Source organism: Oryzias latipes, chromosome 23, assembly GCF_053564925.1.
Source record: "Oryzias latipes strain Hd-rR chromosome 23, Olatipes_Hd-rR_3.1".
NCBI classification, from domain to species: Eukaryota; Metazoa; Chordata; class Actinopteri; order Beloniformes; family Adrianichthyidae; genus Oryzias; species Oryzias latipes.
Window position 1 is genome coordinate 22,608,344 of NC_136259.1, and position 20,818 is coordinate 22,629,161.

At 38.8% G+C, this 20,818-nt stretch overlaps 2 protein-coding genes across 3 annotated transcripts in view; one reads left to right on the forward strand and one right to left on the reverse strand.

Annotated features, from left to right (window-relative positions):
• LOC111946955 (uncharacterized) overlaps positions 1–14,442 on the reverse strand; it is a 60,966-nt gene extending 46,524 nt beyond the window's left edge. Inside the window, exon 1 of the mRNA XM_078941967.1 lies at positions 14,407–14,442. The gene's annotated coding sequence lies outside the window, so the exon portion shown is untranslated. The remainder of the gene's footprint in view (positions 1–14,406) is intronic.
• The window catches only part of LOC101162723 (ankyrin repeat- and BTB/POZ domain-containing protein 3-A), a 187,369-nt gene that overhangs the window by 113,016 nt on the left and 53,535 nt on the right, over positions 1–20,818 (forward strand). For both annotated transcript variants that reach the window (XM_023952521.2, XM_023952522.2), the window contains exon 2: positions 16,843–16,992. In XM_023952521.2, coding sequence (XP_023808289.1) covers positions 16,843–16,992 — 150 coding nt within the window. The remainder of the gene's footprint in view (positions 1–16,842; positions 16,993–20,818) is intronic.

The window sequence follows — 20,818 nt, forward strand, 5'->3', positions numbered from 1 at the left end:
TGAGAGTTGCACAGATTGAAGAGAGCTCCCAGGGCATCACTGCTGCGTCACACTGCAGCAAAGGTTGATGGATTCTTAACCATCTGAGCAACAGCAGCTGGACATGTGGCCAAAATGACTTCATGGCAGGTTGATCCCTGTGAGACTGGAAGATAAAACGTGACTTCCTGGCCCCTCTGCCTTTTTCCTGACTTCTCATCTTCTCTTTTCAATCTCCACACATCAATCACGCCTACATGTCCAATTTTTTCTGCTGCCTCTCTGCAGCCTTCATCTTCATCCTACTTTGTCCCTATTGTACTTTCGCTCTCTCTTGATCATCTCTGTGGAGCTCAGGCTCTTTGGTTCCACGATCAGAGCTCTGCAGCGCTGCCGGGACGTGAAATCACTGGAGGCTGCCCCCTGGGCCTCAGCCAGTCACAGCTGCGTAACCTCAACTCCCTCCCAACCCTCAGCGACTGGTCGCCATGCCCTGCAGCCAAGTGACCTGTAAGCATGCTGCGCGGTCACATCAGCTATGTCACCAACCTTAACATCAAGACCAAGTCATATTGCCTCCAAATACAAAGCTGCCACTCTGAATCTGCAGACTTTTTTGTTGGAGGTGTCACGGCTTTTGTTGTTGTTGGTTTTTTCAGTTTAAAGTAGGATTTTGTGAGTTTTAATTATCCGAGCAGAAAAGAAAGCCCTTCTTTTTGTTAAATTGGTATTTTTTTTACCACCCTGTGGCAGAAAATCCTTAACTGAGGCAGATATAATAATATTTATAATAATAATGCATTGGATTTATCTGCGTGTTTCCAGACGCTCAAAGCGCTTACAGAGTCTCCATTATTCATTTACTCCTCATTCATACTTGGTGACGGTAAGCTACAGTTTTAGCCATAGCTGCCGTGGGGCAGACTGACAGAGGCGTGGCTAGTTTGTGCCTACGGCCCCTCTGACCATCACCGGGATCATTCATGCACTTTCACAGGTAGGCAGTAGCGTTAAGGGCCTTGCCCAAGGGCCCTCACTGGGTGGTGTTAAGTGCTCACCATTGTTATGGTAATTTTTCCATTGCCATTATGGAAACATTACCATTGCTTGCTCATTCCCAGCGAGATATGATGAGGCTGTCCATCAGAGGTTCATTATACAATTTTATTATGAGAAAGCACATTCATAATTATGCAGCTTTTCATGCTTTTTGATTATAAATGCCAGAGCGTCTGAACTCTCCATCCCATTTACCAAATACTTCGTTCTAAATACTTAAAAAAGTCATTATTTTCAAGAAAAAATGTGTTTTTCAAATGTTTTAGCAAATAAATATTTAATCTGGAATGAGTTATTAACTTTCAAAATAGCATTTTTATAGTCACACCATTAGAATCAAACTATTATCAGAAGTCCTACATGCATGCTGTCTTCACAGATTGATTAAGCATTCTTATGGTCAATTAACAATGAATATTCTCCTCCCTAATTGACCTAACATGACAGCAGGGTCTGTCAAATGCAGCTTTACAAGCAAAAACTGTAGAAAGGGGATGACTGATGAGTTATCCGACATGAACATATTGATACTAGGTTCGGCTGGAAAGAGCCTTTAGGTAGAGAAGGTCAGCTATAAATCAAATTGTCAAATGTTCCACCAGTCAAAGTCCTTGAGTACAGTTTCTTGGTCAAGGTGAAGTAAATTTAGTATTTTGTTGATTTCCTTCCAAAAAAAGTTTCTGTGTCCAAGAAATACAGAAATGAGAAGTTATGCCTTTCTTTTAATTGTTTCCAATCACAGCAATGATGAACGCTCTTTAAACTACAGATAATTGCGTAAACAGTGGAAGAGTTACGCTAAAAATAAGAACTTGCCTATTGAGTTAATGTAGCGCTTTAATCCTTTACACAATTAACGTAATTCCAATGGATTCTGAAGCTGAGGAGAGCAGCCATTGTGACGATATTCAATGCTTTACAGCAGTGCATTAACGTAAACCAGTTAGTTCTGACACAGAGGAAAGGGGCTTGGTGCCAATATTGGACATTTTGCCAATGAAAGCTATTGGATTTGGATGCAAAACTGCTTCTCTCTGCTTATTACATAAATGGTTGAAGAGTAACAGTAATTTAAAGAGTGTCAACACCGGCATTAAAGGCCAATGGGTTCAACTATGAAGGTTAACATTTCTTTAGGGAAAAGGAAGAACATAAAAGACAAAGAAAAATGCAGAACAGAAATGCATCTAAATTAAACTCATGCACAGAATCTGTATAATAGAATGTACTCTAAACATAACGGAAAATTTTATTATTTTTCCAAGAGTTCTTCTTTATTTAGACTTTTTTGAAGGTTTTTTTCGTTTCTCTTTAATATTTAATCAAAGCAATTTGTTGTGTTGTGAGCTCTACCACAGGAACAGAAATAATCGACTGGCTGCAGACTCAAACATTCTGCTTTGGGAAAGACTTCAGGAGAAACACGTCGGCTGGTTTCCATCGGGACGCCATTTTGAAGTCTTTTACTAGTATTGGTCAGATCTGAGGGGATTTAGCCTGACTTCCACTGACTGATGCATTGTGAAAGCTTCCTGCTGAACAAAGAGAACAGATCAGGTGTTGTGTGACAGCAGCGTGGTAATGCAAAGTCGCTACCCTTCCCACAGGGCACCAGATCCAAATGTAAACATGGTGCTTGCCAAATTAGAGGCATGTTCTATTTGAGTACCCATGGCAGAAACGGAGGTGCTGAAGGCACATAATGTATCAGTCTGTCTCTTCACACCTGGTACGCCGGGAAATATGATAAATACTGTTGGACAAAGAGAATCAATAAAAACGCTGATCGTTAATTTGGTTTAAACTGGTTTAAACAGTAAATTATTTATTGTTTTGCAAACAGATTTATTGTGGTACTTTTAAAATGCATAACATTATTATTTCCATTGGGTTAAGAAAATATATGAAATAAATATACAGAAAAATCCTTGAATCTCTACTTAAATGTAAAAAATCTAGCGGTAGTGTGTTTGATTTTTTAATGCATTCAGATGTTTTTTAAAGAATGATTCAATAAACTTAAAAAAGACCCTTTACTTGGGGAAACAAAACAACTTGGTTTGTTCGTTTATTTACCTGAAATATTTACCAGCTGGTGTAATTCTTAAATTTACTTGCTGTTAGAGCATCAGATACAACTGTCCTCTGTCTCTTAGCCCACGGCCACTGCAATAATTCCCATCCACTGAGAATAAGCTCTGAATAGCTTCGGTGTTGGGGGTGCACACCGCCCCCTTTTAAATAAGCAATATCTGCAGATCATAAATAATGACTGGCAGGTACTGGTGTCATTCAGAGCCCAAAAAGTTATGTGCTGATTTAATTAGTGCAACAACATGGCTGTGTGTTCTTGAGCAAGGCCGTAAATATAAGCTGGCATCTGGTGTAGTGAGGGCAATCCATCTTGCTTGGCAGGATATAGGTGTCCGTGAAGAAAATGAGGCATTAGGCTCCTCCCCGGGTTGATAACTCCAAGGCTAAATGAGTAACAAGCAGCGTGCATTTGTGTGTTTGTGCACGTGTCAGTTATGAATCAGGACATATGGATTCTTGGAAATCTGAGGATCGTATTTTCTCTGAGTCAGTCCAATTATCACAGACTCTGGAGCTCTAATTGCTTCTTTGTTGAGCTTTTTTTTTTAATTAACACAATTTATACTTAAAAGATAAATCAATATTGTGGTTTCTCAAAGATCTCACAAGTCCAGTCTAAATAGACAACAATAACAAACCTTTGCTTTCTTTAAATTGTTGCCTTTTCTACTAAATACCCCCTGTTGTTCTGCATTAATTATTGTGTTTTGTTGCCTGGTTCACTCATGTTGTACATAAACAACACTGGTTACATAGCGGCTCAATAAGGAATTAGAACAATGTGGTGCTGATTCAGTTTTATCTGAATGCAGCATTCGTACATACATACATGTCATTTACCGTAGTGTTTATACAGTAAATCAAAAGTCATCTTATGGCAAAATACAGAGAAAAAAATTATATTATTAACAGCAGAACATGGATCAGTAATGGCAGCTAATCTGGTTCTGATTAATCGGGTCAAATAGGACAGTAAAATGACTAGACAAAATCACTGAAGGAGCTCACAGAGAAAAGTAAACAAAAAAACAGTGGAGTGAAGAAAGGTTTTCATCGACAGTTATGACTTGCATTAAAGAGACAAAGATGTTTGCCTAAATAGTTTAAGTACAGGGCTGGTTTCATATGGAAAGATTTGTAAAGATCTGCGTGAATTGGCCAATTTTTTTGTCAAAGAGTGTGTGTTATTTGTGTTATCGCAAGCGACATCTCCTGTGGTAAAGAGTTTAAGCTTCAGTCACAACTGCCCTTATGTGTGAATACAGGCTGGATAAAATGGATAAACCTGCACAAACTAGACCGTTCATTGAGCCCGTAGAGTAAAACCGGTCAGTGACAGGTTGTAGCAAACACCTGTAAAACAATTTCGTAAGGGTAAGTAAAGGTGAAGTAGGTGAGACGCAGGTGTTTCGTACAGATTTTTCAGGTTTTGAATCCTCCAAAAACCTGCGAACTGTGCTAAGAGCTTGTTAGTGCTGCTCATGTGACAAGTGAGCGCTCCTTACATGCAACCCGACTGTTAGAAATGAGGAAATAGACAGTGTAGTTTGTGTGGACATCCTACGGACACTTACATATCACGTGCACACGGTCAATAAGGACGACTTTCTAGCGACTACCATGTGGCGTAAAGACACCGTGACATACGTACGTCATAAGTGTGTGCAACTTCCATTGGCCTTACGAATATTTCACTTTACACATACCACACGCACAACAAGGGTACATTCCATTTCATTACCGTACATCCCTCAAGGAGCCTCAATAGAGCTGCAAGAACTGCGCTCCCCTTAAGAGGCAGCTGTTCCTTTCTACAACCCTTCACAGGCCTGAACATCCCAAAAAAAACAAACACAGAATCCGTAGGGTTATCCCCCCCCCATACGAGTGCACGGGACTAATGCTTTAGTAATGAAGAAATAATTTTCTTCATTCCTTGAAGAAAATCCTCATTAAATCTAACCCCCAAATCTTTATCCCAAACAGATAGTGTTCAAATTTTAGAAACGTTCATTTCTTTTCTGAGAAATCTTTGTGTTTTTAGGAATAAAACATTTTTGTTTTTTTTTACTCTCTCTTTGTTTCACTTTTTTTATTATTTCTTATTTTGTTATGTTTTTCTTTACAGTTTCTGCTTCCTGTAGTTCCATGACTGAGAACATTTTCATCAGAACAAAAGAAGAAAAAACTAAAAGCAAATGTTGAATTATGTATTTGTACAACAGGGAATCCTATTAAACTGCAGATTGACACTACAATTCTGCAGAGGCAGCTAATACACAAGTATGAATGTCAAAATTATCATAAAACTGCAATTCTGTCATGTACTATGACATGATATTTTACTTAATTTAATGGAATAATTTATATTTAAAAACCTGATAAGTTGCAAATTGTATTATTATTATTATTTTTTGTCATAATGCTCATATAAATGGTGACTATGTTTAATTATGGCAAACTAAATCTGTTTTTGTGGTTTATTTTGCTTACAACACATTTGCTAAAAGCTGCCCTGCACTCCAGTGAAAATGTTTTAAATTTATACATTTAAATGGTTTTATTTTTCTCATGCTGAGGATCAGATGGTCTCCAGGTTCAAATGTAAATCTCTTGGCCACACAGAAAGTAAGAAATTAGCTTTTTGTTTTTCTCTCCTGCAAAAAGCTTCTTCTGCATGATTGCTGCTGAAATGGAGACTTTAAAAGGTATCGGGCCCCAGGAGGCCAGAAGAGGTTTTTGGCATCAATTGTGTCGTTCTGACAACTGTGTTGGTCTTGCATTTTATAAAGCATCATTCATGTCCACTGAATTTAAAAGTGACTTGTTTTTCATCTATTTTTAGTAAAAACCTGTATTTTGCAAAATAAAAAACTACAGAATATTTTGAAATACTTCAGTTATAAATGAGACATCTTAATTTTTAACTATAAACTTAAAATTTGTACTGTTCATACACTTTTTGATAGATTTTTCTTACATTTTGTGTTTCAGGCTAATTTTATCAGCAATAAAAATAATTGTTTGTGAAAGAGCTGCAGTGATGCTTCTCAGAATATGCAAATATGTTGGAATGAGAGTGTAAACAGAGAGCAGAGTGGGTCAACGGATAGAAATGATGATACTATGCTCAGTCATTACAAGAAATTTGTGTAAGTGCTCCCATGGGCAGTTAGGTGTGGCTAATATACCAGGATGTGAGGGTGAGGGGAAACCACACGCTTGTAAGTGGTGATTTTGTCAAATTGTGGTTTGGCAGAAAACTGGAGCTTGTGCTTAGATTTAGTGGTTTCTTCAGGCTCTCTGTTGATCTGACCCTTTTTTTTGAGAGGGGGGAGATGTTATCAGGTTTAGTAACCCAATCAGGAAACTGGAGGCAAACTCGCCGGATTTAATTATTGACAAAAACTAAATAAGGAATACAATTTAAACCTGTACATATAAACTAGAAAAACTGAACTTTATCAAATGACAATAATAAAATAGTCTTTTTTTTCTAAATGACAAGATCTGCCAAACAGTAACTCAAAGGAAAAAAATAAATACAAAAAAACCAGACTAAAATCTAGATATAAATAAACACTAAGAAAAAATAAACTCAAGTATGTCATAGCAATAGTTCTTGTCTTATTGCTACTCTGCACGTGATATTTTGCTGAAAGTAATCAGGGTTAACTTTTATTAACCCTTTATTACCAAAGTCTTTAGCCAACAACAGGAACTGCAATAGGCGTGATTCCAATTGATTCTGAATTGGAGAAAAGCAGTTCAACACTTTACGGTTAGTTTATTTTAATTGATTGCGCTAAAACTGAATTGGTTGTATCTAAGCACAAAGATGCTTTTCTCTGCCTCAAAATCTGTTGGGATTACCGGTAAATTAGTTGCGAAAACGATTGTAGAGTTACTGTAATTTCAAGAACGTTAACACTGGAGCTAAAGCTCCGGTGTTGAAGGGTAAACCACAATTTATAGCTAACAAAGTTCGCAAAGTTAACAAAGTTTTACTTTGCTGTTAGCAAAGAACGCATCATTTTATTCTCTTCCCACTCCCTTTCCTGCCACATAATTGTTGTTTGTCTCTTTGTTGATTTATACTTTACCATGCACCATCCTTCATGCAGAGTCTATTTTAAGAAGACTGCCAACAGTACCGTAACAAATCTACATCAAAATTGGAGACATGCACTTCAGTAATGAGCAAGTAAACAAACATTCATCACACTTCAGATAGGTTTTTTGTATTCTAGGATCATACAGGACCAGCTTTAAAATGACCGATCAATCTGCTCTCAGTGATTGTGTCTCCCTGGTTTGTATATATTAGCTGCAAACTGCAACCACGCACACAAAAGGTTACACGATGACTTAAAACAATTGCAGGGGTTCTTCACTTTTCAAAAATTTCCCAAAAATTGCAAATAACCTTTGCAAACATATTAGTCCCAGGAGTCTCAAATCATTCCTATGACTAAGTTCTTTATGATTCATGTTCATTACACAATTACCAGTATGAAGCCCATTGAGATGACTATTGTAGTAAATATTGGGCTTTATAAATAAAAATGAGTTGAATTGAACTCTTGCTAAGTGTCCATCGTTCAGAAAATGTAAATTTCTAATGGAGTGTTACATCTCAGTGTACTAGACAAGAACCCATCCACAGATTAAGAACATTCAGCAAATGTGTATGAGGTTGGACCCCTCTTAAACTACCGTAATTTCCGGACTATAAGCCGCTACTTTTTTCCTGCGCTTACAGCCGTGCAGCTTATTCAGCGACGCGGCTAATTTATGGATTTAATTGGCGGCCACCGTGCACGTACTTTAGGACTCAGTGAGTGGTTCAAATTCTCTATCTAACACAAACCACAAGGCATTCATTTTTCAACACACCTCTTAGCAGCCAAACAGCATGGACTTGACTTCAGGTCTTAGACACTTCAGTCATGGTTCAACAAAACGAAACACGCATGCCCGGCCGCATCCCAGAATCCTTTGGTGCCATCAGACCCAACGTGCACGTGATCGCCATTACAGTATGATGCAGCTTTCAAGTTAAAAGGAATCGTTAAAAGCAGCGTAAAAAAATCCACCATCACCAACGGGTTTGGAAAAGCCGGTCAGCTGCGTGACGGAGAGAACAGCGCATGCTCAGGAGTGAATTGACCTCTGAGTCATAGTGACTCGGCTTGCTGCACGTAAATATGTCGGAATAACATCAGCCTTTATTTTTGTCGAAACACAAATCGACGTGATCATTTTTACGGTTTCTAAGGACTGAGCGGAATTTTGCTTTGAAAAGCTCACAGCCTCCGTGTGAGCTGGAGCCATCTTCTCCTGCTGCTCTTATAGAGCTGTGGGGCCGATGGCAGTCTGATGGCTCCCACACGTAACAACGCATCCGCCCCTCATACACAAAACGTACAGTATTACGTCCGATTGCTTTGCACAGACACGATTTGCTCCTTCCACCGGCGCGATGGGGACGAAGTGCTCCTCCTTGAAGCCGCCCTGGCCAGAGGTGTCGGAGTAGATAAGGAAGGGGAGACAAGGAGCGCGCGGGGCGAGCTCGGAGCGCAGAGGCTTCTGACTTCTGACGCACGCGCCGCACTGAGGCGCGCGTATCGCGCTGAGGCGCGCGCTTTTCAGTCGCCGCTGCTTTATTTTACTGGTGTATTTTTTCAACCAGCCCTGTTACTCCCATAACGCTGCCGCGACACAAGCGGAAGGAGAGCTGTTCCCGTTCACCCCTCCATCCACTGCTGATACTTGGTCATTCTTAAACACGCACAACAGTATGGCGAGCCGGGCGTTGGCCCCGCCTTTAGCCCCTAAGACTCATGGGAAATGCGGAATCGCGGATGTAAATTTCCTCATCATAACTGAGGGATGTAATGTTGATTATATGGTTACTGTTTGTAATTTTATGTATGATACCTAGATTGTCAATAAGTAAAAAAAAAAAATGAAATAAAAACACCATAACTGAGGAACTTGTGAACAGAATAGAGGTGCATGCTGTTTGACAGATGTTGACATATTCAAATACATGACCCTGGGTCAAAGCTAACTCCACCCACGGTGTGCTAAAGGACGTGATCTGTGCGTCGCCTAACAAATGTGCGGCTTGTACTCTGACGCGGCTTGTGTATGTATAAAAGTAATTATACACGTGAAAATGGGTGGGTGCGGCTTGTAATGGTAAATGGTGACTGGTATTGACATAACTGTTCAAACAAGACAATTTGAACATGATTCTGTTTTTAACAGCAGACAGAAAAAACGTGTTAGCATTTAAAAGTTTTAAATATCATGAGTCGGATTATCTGTCTCTGTGCGATGGACTGGCTAACCGTCAACGGGGGACCCGCCTTTGCCCAGTAGAGGCTGGGATTGGCTATCTTTTCATAAAATAGTTTATTGTTTGTTTGTTTTTCATAGTTGCACTATGCATTTTTATTTCAAGTTTTATAACAAATGTTGAACCATTTCTGTTTGTATTAAAATGTGAAAGAATCTCAACTTAGCTTTTTTGTGTTTTTTCAGGTCCATTGTGTTAATTCAGTATGGAAAAATGTGAAGTTGAAAAAATAATTCTAAACAAAGCACGATAAACACTTTCTATGGTAAATATATGTATAATGGTAGCTCAAACAGCCAATGAGTCTCTGGACTTCAAAGGGTTAAAGTGTGAGTCAAAAAAGAAACTTCCTTGATTTAGTTTGGAAACTTCAAAAGAGTAAAAGTTAAAGAAATTCTTCCACTCCTTTAACTCATTTTTTTTTTACTTCTTTAGCAAGAACTAGCAGTTAACTCCTCACCCAACAACAGCCTCGAAGGAACCAAAAACAATGAGAACTTGATAAATGGACAAATGGCGCTAGTTTAAAAGTCAGACAGTTTGATGAGCAGCTGGGACTTTAAGGTCATTTCCGCATTTTACTGCTGCAAGTTTTTTCAAACGGCCCGATCAGTTTGCAGCCGAGCATTTGGGTCAGCCATCATTTTGGACCTTTTACTACTAATTGGGTCCCTGACACATTCAGGTATTGATGATGTGAGAATCTGTGTCCCTGGTCTCTGCTAGATGACCTCCCTTCTGGTGAGACACCTTTTATTTGGGGTATAATGTTGAAGGTCATAAGCTTGTGGCTCCAAAGAGTTTTCTTGGGCTTTTCTTACGATGCAGAAAAAAATAGACCAGACTTTTTTTTCTTTTTTCTCTTCTTAGCTCAGCCAATCCCTGGGCTGTTAGGCTGCAGTGCCCTATTGCCATAGCAACTACCTGTTCATATTCAAGCAGAGTTTTCTCACTGAGAAGGGAGGAGAGCCACTCGCTCACGACAGAAAATCAATCGGATACTCCTGCAGAAAATACGGGATCCAAATGATGCTGCAACGTTACGACATGGTGACGGTTCCCAGCTGCAAAGTGACCCTTCTGACCTGCATCAGACTGGTCATTTAGGTGAATTGAGGTCTGAAAACTCTGCTTATTACAGATCAAAATGGTTTAACATAACACAAACTCCACTTCTTATTGGGGGCATCAATTTTGTCAAAGGATTTCTTTTCTTCAGAGGATTTTTTGAGCGGTTGTCTGTAAAAGCTTTGAGATTCCTCTGCTCCTTGGTCCTTCAGTCAAAGGAATGTCATCGATCAGGGATCACATCATCCGCTCACCTTGATCTCACAATCTGTTCTTCAAATATGTCGTAAAATAAACTTTTTGAAGCAAAAGATAGATAGTTTTTTTCAAGACAGAAGGAAAGAAATCCTGTCAGAAGGCATTCGGCAAATATTAGACATCAAAGATCTTTCACACTGAGCCGGAACATTTAGTCTGTTTAAATAGCTGGAGGTCAGGATTTAATCATCTACATAAATGTGCGATTATAAAGGCTAAAAGTTCACTTAAAGAAATGCAATATTTAAAGAAAGAGATAGCAGAGAATGCCGTTATTGTCATAAAATGAAATAAAGATGTCATCAGAGGTGCTTTTTAAAGTCAATCAAATCAAAAAAGCTATTTCTAATTAATTATTAGTAAGAAAACATAATTCAGCGTCTTAAACCCTTAACCCCTAGATGGCAGCGAACCACACCATGGGGTTTCTTTCAGCAGCTCTCCACCAAAATGCAAGAACCGTCTCATAGATATTCATTCATTAGTCTCGCTGTTGTTGATGTACACCTAAATAACATCCACAGAACAAAGTTTAACTGAAAGAAGCCATGTTGGAGATGGTTCATTGTTTCTTTGGTTGTTTCTTTTAATCCAGCAGGCGTTTGATACCTGATACAGTATATTTTAGCTGTGCTGGAAATACATAGCACTTCACTTGATTAAAGAACCGTATTGGTTAAGGTACAGTTAAGTTTAGTTTTTTTTAACTGACTGAAAAATGGAAACCAGAGAACACTGTATGAATAGAAAAAAATTCATAATTATCAACAAAAACACTTGAAATTTCCTTTGGTAAAAACAATTTGCATGTGAGATGTAGATGTGGTGCTTCCTGTTTTGATCATTACATAAAACCTTTAAAGTTTTGTTCATGTGAATGGTGTATCAGTATTCAGAGAAAGTGTTTTCAAAGTCATATGCTTTTTAGAAAAAGTGATATTTCTTTGTTATAGTTTTGGGATATACATCGAATCGTGACGTGCATCATGATAGGTATCGTATTGCCAGCTTCTTATCAAAACACAGCTCTAGTGTTCGATGTGTTTTACTGCTGGCGAGTCATATTGGTTGAACATGTTGGTTTACATCACGTGTGCATCCAGTAAGGGTGAGAAAAAAAATAATCATTTTTTATCCCTTTTGTTTGGTTTTGGATGCACCTGTAGCATCTAAGGGCGGCGGGTCAAGAAGGTGGAAACCGGCGTCAAAATGATCTTTAGAATGTTCTGAGGCAAAGGGAGTATTGGTGGCTCTTCGAGGAAGAACATGCAAAAATCTCTCAGTACTGTTTGTTATCTTTATGTACAGGCCATCTCCCCTAGAAAAAATATCTGAGGATCAATCTGCGTGAGCATATGGTAAATAACATGCAGGTGATTTTAGGAAGTAAAATGACAGCCAAAGACATTAAATATCTTCTAATTTGAACCGTTTCCACCGTTTTCTAAAATGTTTTGGGCAAAGAAAACACTTGTAAGTCAATGTTTTGTTCTCAAAGGTGCATATTTGTGCACGAGGTTGATGACTCTTAAAAATATATGACTTTCAAGAGTCAATATGACTGGATTTCATATTGACTGAAAAGTCAGAATTTTAGCAAGTTTACACTCTAGTCACATGCACCCGGTTGGCCTGTACGGGCTGTGGAGGGTCATGGAGAGGAGTGGCCGCATCTTAAAGGGAGCGCATGTGTGTCTTGCCATTTTCTGGAGGGTTGTTTAAAATGGAACATTTGTGTAGTAAGTGTATCATTAAGTATTCATAGGTTTAGGTACCGACATGTTTTTGCTCTTGTTGTTTGGTTCCAACAGAAAACAGGAAACTAAATTGCTAAAAAAACAAACAGAAAAAAAAGATAAATGGGTTGTAAAAGTAGTTACTGTAGGTTTAAAGTGGACTGTTCCACATGAGAACCAAAGAGAAATGTCTACCTTCTGACCACAGTTCCCAGTGGTTGTCTGAAAAACTGCAACATTTTTTAAGTCCCGGTCTGTGTCAAATCTAAAAACTAAAGGCAGGGCTTGAATATAACTTTAAAATCCCAATCAATAAAAGCAAAATTGGTCAACAGCATGTGAGTAAACCCCTGAATCAACTTAAACTAGTTACAATCTGAATTCTATCTCCAGAGAGACACTCTTCAAATTTTCATAGAAAGACTTGAAAAACTGCAATTTATTGAGATAGAAAACCCTTAGAATTGATTAACCGATTTATTTTAGGTGTATTTTGTAAAAAAAAAAAAAAAAAAAAAGGATTTACCATTTCATTTGATGCATATTTTTTTCTGCCCCTTTCATTTTATCTCCATTATTTAAGACGGACTGGATGAGCAGCTTCTGCAGACACTGAGGGTTTCTCTGAGCTGCATGGAGCTTTAAAGTGCTTCTGTCCCCATCACCCCCTCTACATTTACATTTACTTGACAGCAGCTGGAATGAAGGGAGCTTCAGAAGAGAAAATGCAGGTCAGATCTCTTTATCTACAGCATTAGACCGTCTCACGAGTATAATATTGGTAAACATATCACCAAGTGCTTCCATTGCCCACAGAAGGTCAGAGAATGACAGAATTGAAATAAGAAGTTAAAAACCTTGTCATATTTGAATTGGAGGTTCTTCTTTGCCTTCTTTCATTTTTATTTCAAAAAGTCTTCAAGGAGCCGCACTGACTTTTTTTTTCCACCTTGAATCAAATATTTGTACCTTTTTTGTTAGTAGGAGGATGTCGACGCAGTGGGAGGTGAGGACAGAGAGAGCTGCAGGATGCTTGCATGTCTAGATCTGACCAAATGAATAATTCAGCAAAAGGACTCCCCGGCACCCCAAAATCATTTCAGCATATGATTTTAGACCATATGTGAAGAAGGGGGGAAAAAAAAGAAAAGAAAATTTGAGTCACTTTTATCCAAAGACTAAGACAGAATAAATATCTGAGAATGTTTCAAACTTGTTCCTCACAAGAAAAAAGATAAATAAAAGCACAAAAACGTCCAGCCATGAAGAAGCCATTACAATGTTTTTGATGATCAAAGGACAGACACCAGAAAATTTGTCTGCTTCACTGCCGGACAGCAGATATAAGAGGTCCAACTGGTTTCTTTTTAAAGGCCTGCTCTTCCAAAAAAAAAAAAAACACTGCAGGACTGGACTCATAAACATGGACATTCAACTTAAGAAAAAAAGCACATTTCCTGTTATTTTAGACGCCGACATTTCCTACAGTGTTTGCAAACCTAATAAAGATCTACAGGAAACGTCTGACTTCTTCCCTACCAGAGTTACATCAGAGTACTGAGAGGACCGAATACACCAAATACATTTCTTAAATTCTTTTTTGTTATGCTGCACAGTTGAAGGGTATTTATGATGAACATTACAGATCATTATCAGTTTTTTAACAGGAAGTGGTGACTAACAAATACCAAATAGCTGTTTTTTGTTACTCTTTTGCATTTCAAAAAGGGATACAAAAATACTGACTTATGCTATAAGCTGTATATGATAATGTATTACCTTTTTTGGCACACTAAAGACAAATTTTTTTTTATGAAATATGAGTTACTACTAAACTAATTTTCCTACCCAGAAGTAAGACGACTCTTTTTTGGCTCCTTGTGGGTGCCGTCCATTTCATGACGTCAAACTATGGCCGGCCTCAGCAGCGTGTCTGCGTTTTTCGTACAAAAACAAACAACATCCAAACTTTTAGAAAGATGGAGGTGCATATTGTGCTCAGACGATATATGTTTTGCCGATCACGGCTGGCTCAGTGGAGAAAGTGGGCGTGTGCGTTAGCCTGGGGGCGGTGCTGGCTGCGCAGACTCTTCCTGGAAGGGGCGGTTCCTCGCTTATCTACGTCACAACTCGTTTTAGTGGAATGGGAGGGGCTGGTGCTCAGAGGGCAGGTTTTTAGAGGAATACTCAGTAATGCATGAATAAATCAAGATACCACTTTGGGGTTATTTTTCCGTGAGGAATTAACATTAAAATACACTTAAAAGCTCAAAAAGTTGATTTTGTGTGATTTAGGGCCTTTAAGTCAATGTACAGACGCGATCAGAGGTCCAGCAGATTTTAGTGTCAGGTTTGGCGCGACGTTTTGGGCAGTGCAATTTGGGTGTCAAACTGCAGACAGAGTTACCAAATCTGAACTTTGGCAGAGAAGATGCACCATGTGAACCAATCAGGGACTTAGCTTTGGCACGTGATGCGTTGATAACTCAATCAGCAGGTGGAGTCCAAAACCAACATGGAGGAGATTCTGATCGTTCCCCTCCTGAATTTCAATTTTATTTTTATTTTTCCAACAACAATAAGAAAATTCATTTCCCCATCTCATACTGGATCTGAAGAGCTCTATAAGCTCCTCCCACACGCATCTAGGTTGTCAAGTTTATGAACACATTTTTTGACAATCATCAAGCTGAAGATTTGAAACGTGAATTGCGTTCGGTTTGACCGCAGCATTAGGGTTGACCTGTTTGGGTGCTGGGGGTTTTTGGGTTGTCTGGGCCTGTCAAAGGGTCGTAGAAGCTCATATTGCCACCTCAAGGAACGTCATGAAAATGGAACGTACCATTGTTGTGTGTGGTACTAGAACCACATCCATGATATTTTATATGTAAAGTCTTGTATGAAGGCTATTTCATAGCTATTATTTATAGTTATATAATTTTGCATTATCTTTTAAATTACTTGGATAAAAGTTAAAGAATTCGTACATTTACTTAGATCTCCCAAACAAGATGTGATTAGAAAATGATCAAAATATCTTCAAGTTTTTAAAGTAGTAAAAAGTCCAAAAATACATGACTGTTTTTCCCTTACAGAGAAATCGTTGTCATTTTATTGGCTGAAACTATTCAGTGCTTCGTTTAGCATTACATATTTCTGTTGAGGAATGAACTTCAGGCACACCCTAATATCAGATGTGGAAAGCGCTTAGTGGTCAAACTGCAATGGAAAAAGCTGTTAAAGGAATTATTGGAACCTTGAAGGAAAGGCTGCGGGAAGAGAAGGGAGTGCAAGTCCGCCTGGAGAATACCAGAATTTTGGGGTGGGACGTCAATGGAACAGAACCGTGGGAGGAATCTCTAACTGGGTCTTTGTCTTTTTTCTGCACTGAAGAGAATGATCTAAATAAAAGCTGCTGCTTTGTTTTTATCGCATTCAAATCAAAAAAAGACAATGAAGTTCTTACATTTGAGTTTTACTGTTTGCTGGAAAGCGTCACATCCTAACAACCTGTTTCATTTGGATTGTAGCTTCAAGGTGTGTTGCTTTCCATTTCCCCATCTCCAAAAACCAGAAAAAAAACCTCAATATCCAATCTGTCACATATGATTCTCTGCAGGCCAAACAAAGGCCGGTGCAATAACAGCGGCTAAACGGATTAATCCTTGTCCTCCAACATAATCTACTTACAGGAGAGAAAAGAAAACACCTGAGATCAAAACCATTTACGTAAAAGGAAAATACACACATTCATGTTTCTGCTTTAAATCTTTACATTTGTAAATGTAGCTCACAATCTAAATTCTGGAGAGGATCTTAGTTTAGCAGTGTTTCCTTTTTGAGACAAATCTTTTCTAAAGAAATTCATCATTATCCTGTTTTTAAATGCTTTTAGCTTTATCATACTACTCTGGTCTGACCTAACATCCTCAAATGGTAAATTTAGAAAAAGAAAGCAAGTTGGGTTTTCTGTTCCTTCCGGCCTTTTTTTGTTGTGTTTTGGATTTTGATTTTTGTTTTTCAGTCAGTTAGCCTACTTTAGCTCGGCTGAGCTTGCTTCTTTTGTGATTTTGTTTAATCGTTTTCCAATTATCATCTCTTTTTTGACAAGCATACCTTTTTTTTTTTACACCTAATGAAAGCTATGGCTGCTTCTCTTTTTTGGGCTTTTTTTCCACCACTTCTGCGTCTGAAACGATTTGCTGGTGCATTGATTACACAATCAGCTGGAGGATTATGGATTGTAAGTAACTCGAGACGTCTTTTGTCTCTGCTCGTTTCCAGGTGTGCTGAGCCTGCCGGAGAGTTTGAACTTGCACCGGGACCAGCAGCGCTCGGGGAGAGGCAGCGAGAGTCATGGGTACACCCAGGCTGAGCTCCGGACGCTGGAGCAGTCGCTGCTCGCAACCCGGGTGGGCAGCATCGCAGAACTCAGTGAGTGTCAACTTTCAATTTGTGAACTCATCATCCACTGAAAACTCCTGAAACCGGGTTCTGGGTGGATGCGACTGTAACCAAGTGTTAAGGTATGGAGCGCCAAATTCAGTTAAATATTTTAACGTGATACTGCTGGAAGAGGAACCCCAGGATCTGTATCAATCAAGGTTACTGATCCATGCATGATTATGATGGCAAAAGTGCCACAAGTACGAAAATTCATCACTAAAGGTAACTTGCTCTCGCTTGTTGGGTTTGGGTGAACTCAACTCTTGTTTATTTATGTATCTATTTGTCTGCTATAGGGAAAATTAACATCTATCCAGACAGTGATTGATGTAAATATGCCAAATTTTACCAAAACTAATACAAATTTACATCCATTGTTCCTAGATAGGATAAGATAAGAACATACCAAGGCATTGGATAAGACATTAGATCACAACAGAAGCGCATAAACAAGACATTTCTTTGCTAATCAGTTAAAATACAGGACAAAGTTTTTGTTTGTTTGTTCCATACAGCTAAATATAAAAACTGGTGTGGAGGAGAAAATGAATTCTTATAGCAATAAAAAACTTTGTTCTGTCTTAGTTCAATTGGGTCGTGAGCAGGAATCAAACTACAGCCAAGAAAAGGTCTTGATGTCAATCGTAGGTCGAGCTGGATTTGAAAGGTATGATGGACATGTACAAAAAAAAACTACTGAGAAGAACTCATTCAAGCATCTTGGGTTGAGGGTTTTTCGTGAAGTTAACCTGAAGAAACTGAAAGGATTCACACATACAGCAAAGCCATGTTGAGCCGGGGCTTGTTCTCCATCAGTACAGAAACCCCCCCAGGTGACGGGAGGAATCCATTATTGAAAAGGTCCAGAGTGAAGGTGAACACAAACCTGCTGAAAATGTATTGTTGCAGCTTTTATTGACTTTTTATCTGTGTTAAAAAACATGTAAACCAAGCTTTCTGCTTCCCTTTGGCTCCATATTTTTCAATAATTGGCATAAACACACAACTCGCCTTTAGCAGCTTAACTTTCACACATTTACCTTCAACCTGGAGCTGTCGGCGACACGGAATAGCACATGCATTTTGAACTACTGTAACTCTTTAAACACTTGCGCATTTAACTAAATTTCACCGATTTCGAAGCAAAAAAAGCAGCTTTTCGCAATACTTATCATATTGACACTTAGCTGGTGTACGTTAATTGCATAAAACCTCTCTAACTGAGAAGTGTTGCATAACGGAAAAGAGACGCTTTGCGCCGCGTCAGAATTAGCTAGTTTACGTTAATTGCGTATACACTCTGCTACTGTAAAGTCTTGCAAAACAGACACAAAGCTGCTGCCGTGTCAGAATTAGTTGGTCGACGGTGATTGTGTAGACACTCTACTGTAAACTGTTGGACATCAATGCAAAGCCACTATTTTATGCCACAAAATTAGCTGGTTTACGTTAATTGCATAAACAATTTACTACTGGAAAGTGTTTCTTATCAACTCAAAGCTGCTTATTCTTCGCTTCAGAATGAACAGAATAAACGGAATGAACAATAAACATTGTTTTGTTGTTGAAGAGTTCACCTGTATTTTATGTCATTGTGAACTTATACAACAAATACATATTTTATCACACTGACCTAAGATTCCAAAATGTATGCCTTTTTCTGGAACTTACTTTCTTTAATTAGGCAATACAGTCAATTTTAGCATTTTTTACATTTTTCATTTTATTTGCAGTTTTTTTCACATTCTTACAATTTTATAATACTACGTTTTCTGCATCTTTGGTTTGAATCTATGCCTAAAAAACTGGACGAAACTTTAGCTCCCAGTTCATTCTAAGTATGTTGTAATTCAGCCCACTCCGTGTGAAGGAATGAACACTCCCTGTCCCTACGGGCTGTCACGGTGGTCCGAGGCCAACCTCTCCTGTCCCCTGATTTCTCATCCATCTGTCTCCTCTGGCCCCCTCTGTTCCAGCTGTTCCAGCACCTGTTTATCACTCCCGCCGGGGGGGCTTTCAATCCAAGGTCGCTGCCTCACAGTCCTAGAAAGCCTAGAAAGCCCCAGCTCCACCTGTAACTCTTGATACCACACTGACATTTGCACCGGCCTATTTGTCTGGGGGTTTTACTGTGAGCCCAACGACACTATGAACACATAAATCTTGGTTTATCTTTTGCTCTTCAGACAGGATTATGAAACATTCATTCACACTGGGATAACATCATCTTCAGAAGAGCCAGTGCTATGAAATGTGTGCCACATCATAAAGATTTTTTTACATCTCACATTCTGCAGAGATGATTCATGCCTTTTGGTGCATCCTGAGACTTTCATTAGTTTACTAGCAGAGTCAACACTGGCCTTTCCTCAGCTGTTGCATAGCAACAGCAACTATTAGCATGAACAAACCAATTCTGTTTAGTAATAATTGCATCCATGTTGCCAGAAGCTACAAGTTTAGTTTTTAAGGAAACTCGGACACGTGCATTGAGAAACCCGGAGGTTGAACTAGCAACTTTTTAGACAAAGAAATGTACAATTGTTTTTTTTTAATTATCTGAATTTCTATTTATAATTTTGCAATGTGCTCATCTGTGGGATTCATATTTAAAACCCTCTTAATGAAAAAGACCAAAACGGTAAAAATGAGCGTGACAATACTTTTCAAGCTTTTTTTTCCATTTGGACAAATCATAACAAAATTATCATGCAAATGTGTGTTTTGATGAAATGCGTTTGCTTTTTTCGGTCATTTTGAAGTCTCTGTCCACCTCAATATGAGGTAATAAAAGCAGCAGCTGGTTGATCCCAGCTTAATGTGATGTTTTTATGGACGTGACGCTCGGTTTGTTTGGCCAGAGGCTGACATGCCTCGTAATGCAGTCGCTGCCGAGTGCTTACGGTTATTTAGTGGGTCTGAGTGGATTCTGGGCCCCCGGATCTTCCTCATGTGCTATTATGTGAACAGATTGATCCTGATTTCACGAATCACTGAATAACACAAGTGAGAATCTGCCAACCAAGTGGATAATGATTGCATGAAAGAGTGCTACTTCACACATGTTTTTCCATCTGTCTCTGCAGAAACCTACTGAAAATATTCTCAATATTATTGCTAAACAGATAGATTTATAAATCACATTCGCTGAAAGCACTTTATGCTACTACTTAAAATTCTTTGGACTTATCTGACAAAGAAAACCTTATTAAACCTGATTAAAGAAACCCCTTATTTTGTCTTAAATGGTGCTCAGTATCTGAATAGGAAATGATTAGGTTTTATCTTAGAAAACATGGCTAGAATTCAAGGGTCTATTCAGACTGGAATAGTCATTTGTTCTGAAATTTGTTTTGGATCGAGTCCTAAACCTTGCGTTTGGTCTGTATTCAGACTGCCATAGAGTGGACCATCCTGTTCCAGACCAAAGCTTGTAAACAAAACCAAGTGGCTAAAGATCTCTTCAGTCATTGGCCAGGAACTACAAGGGCGGGTCAAGACAACTAGAGAAAGACGGACGTGCTGCTCTTTACAATTCTTATCGGGACGGTTTACTCATCAAAACTTTATATTTCGATTATCGGTTTTGAACGTCAAAGAACAAAACTTTTTACTCGTTACTTTGGTACGGTGGAGTTACTGGCAAGGAGATGTGCCATGTGTGCTTTAACTCAGAAGATGCTAGCAACTGCAGTGCTGAGACGTCTGGTATGAAGGGTAAGCTGGTAAGGTAGTTCCGGAGAATGAGACTCAGAAAATCATTAAGCAACGTTTTCAGCGGTATTACAATACTTTCTAACAAATAAACAGTTGG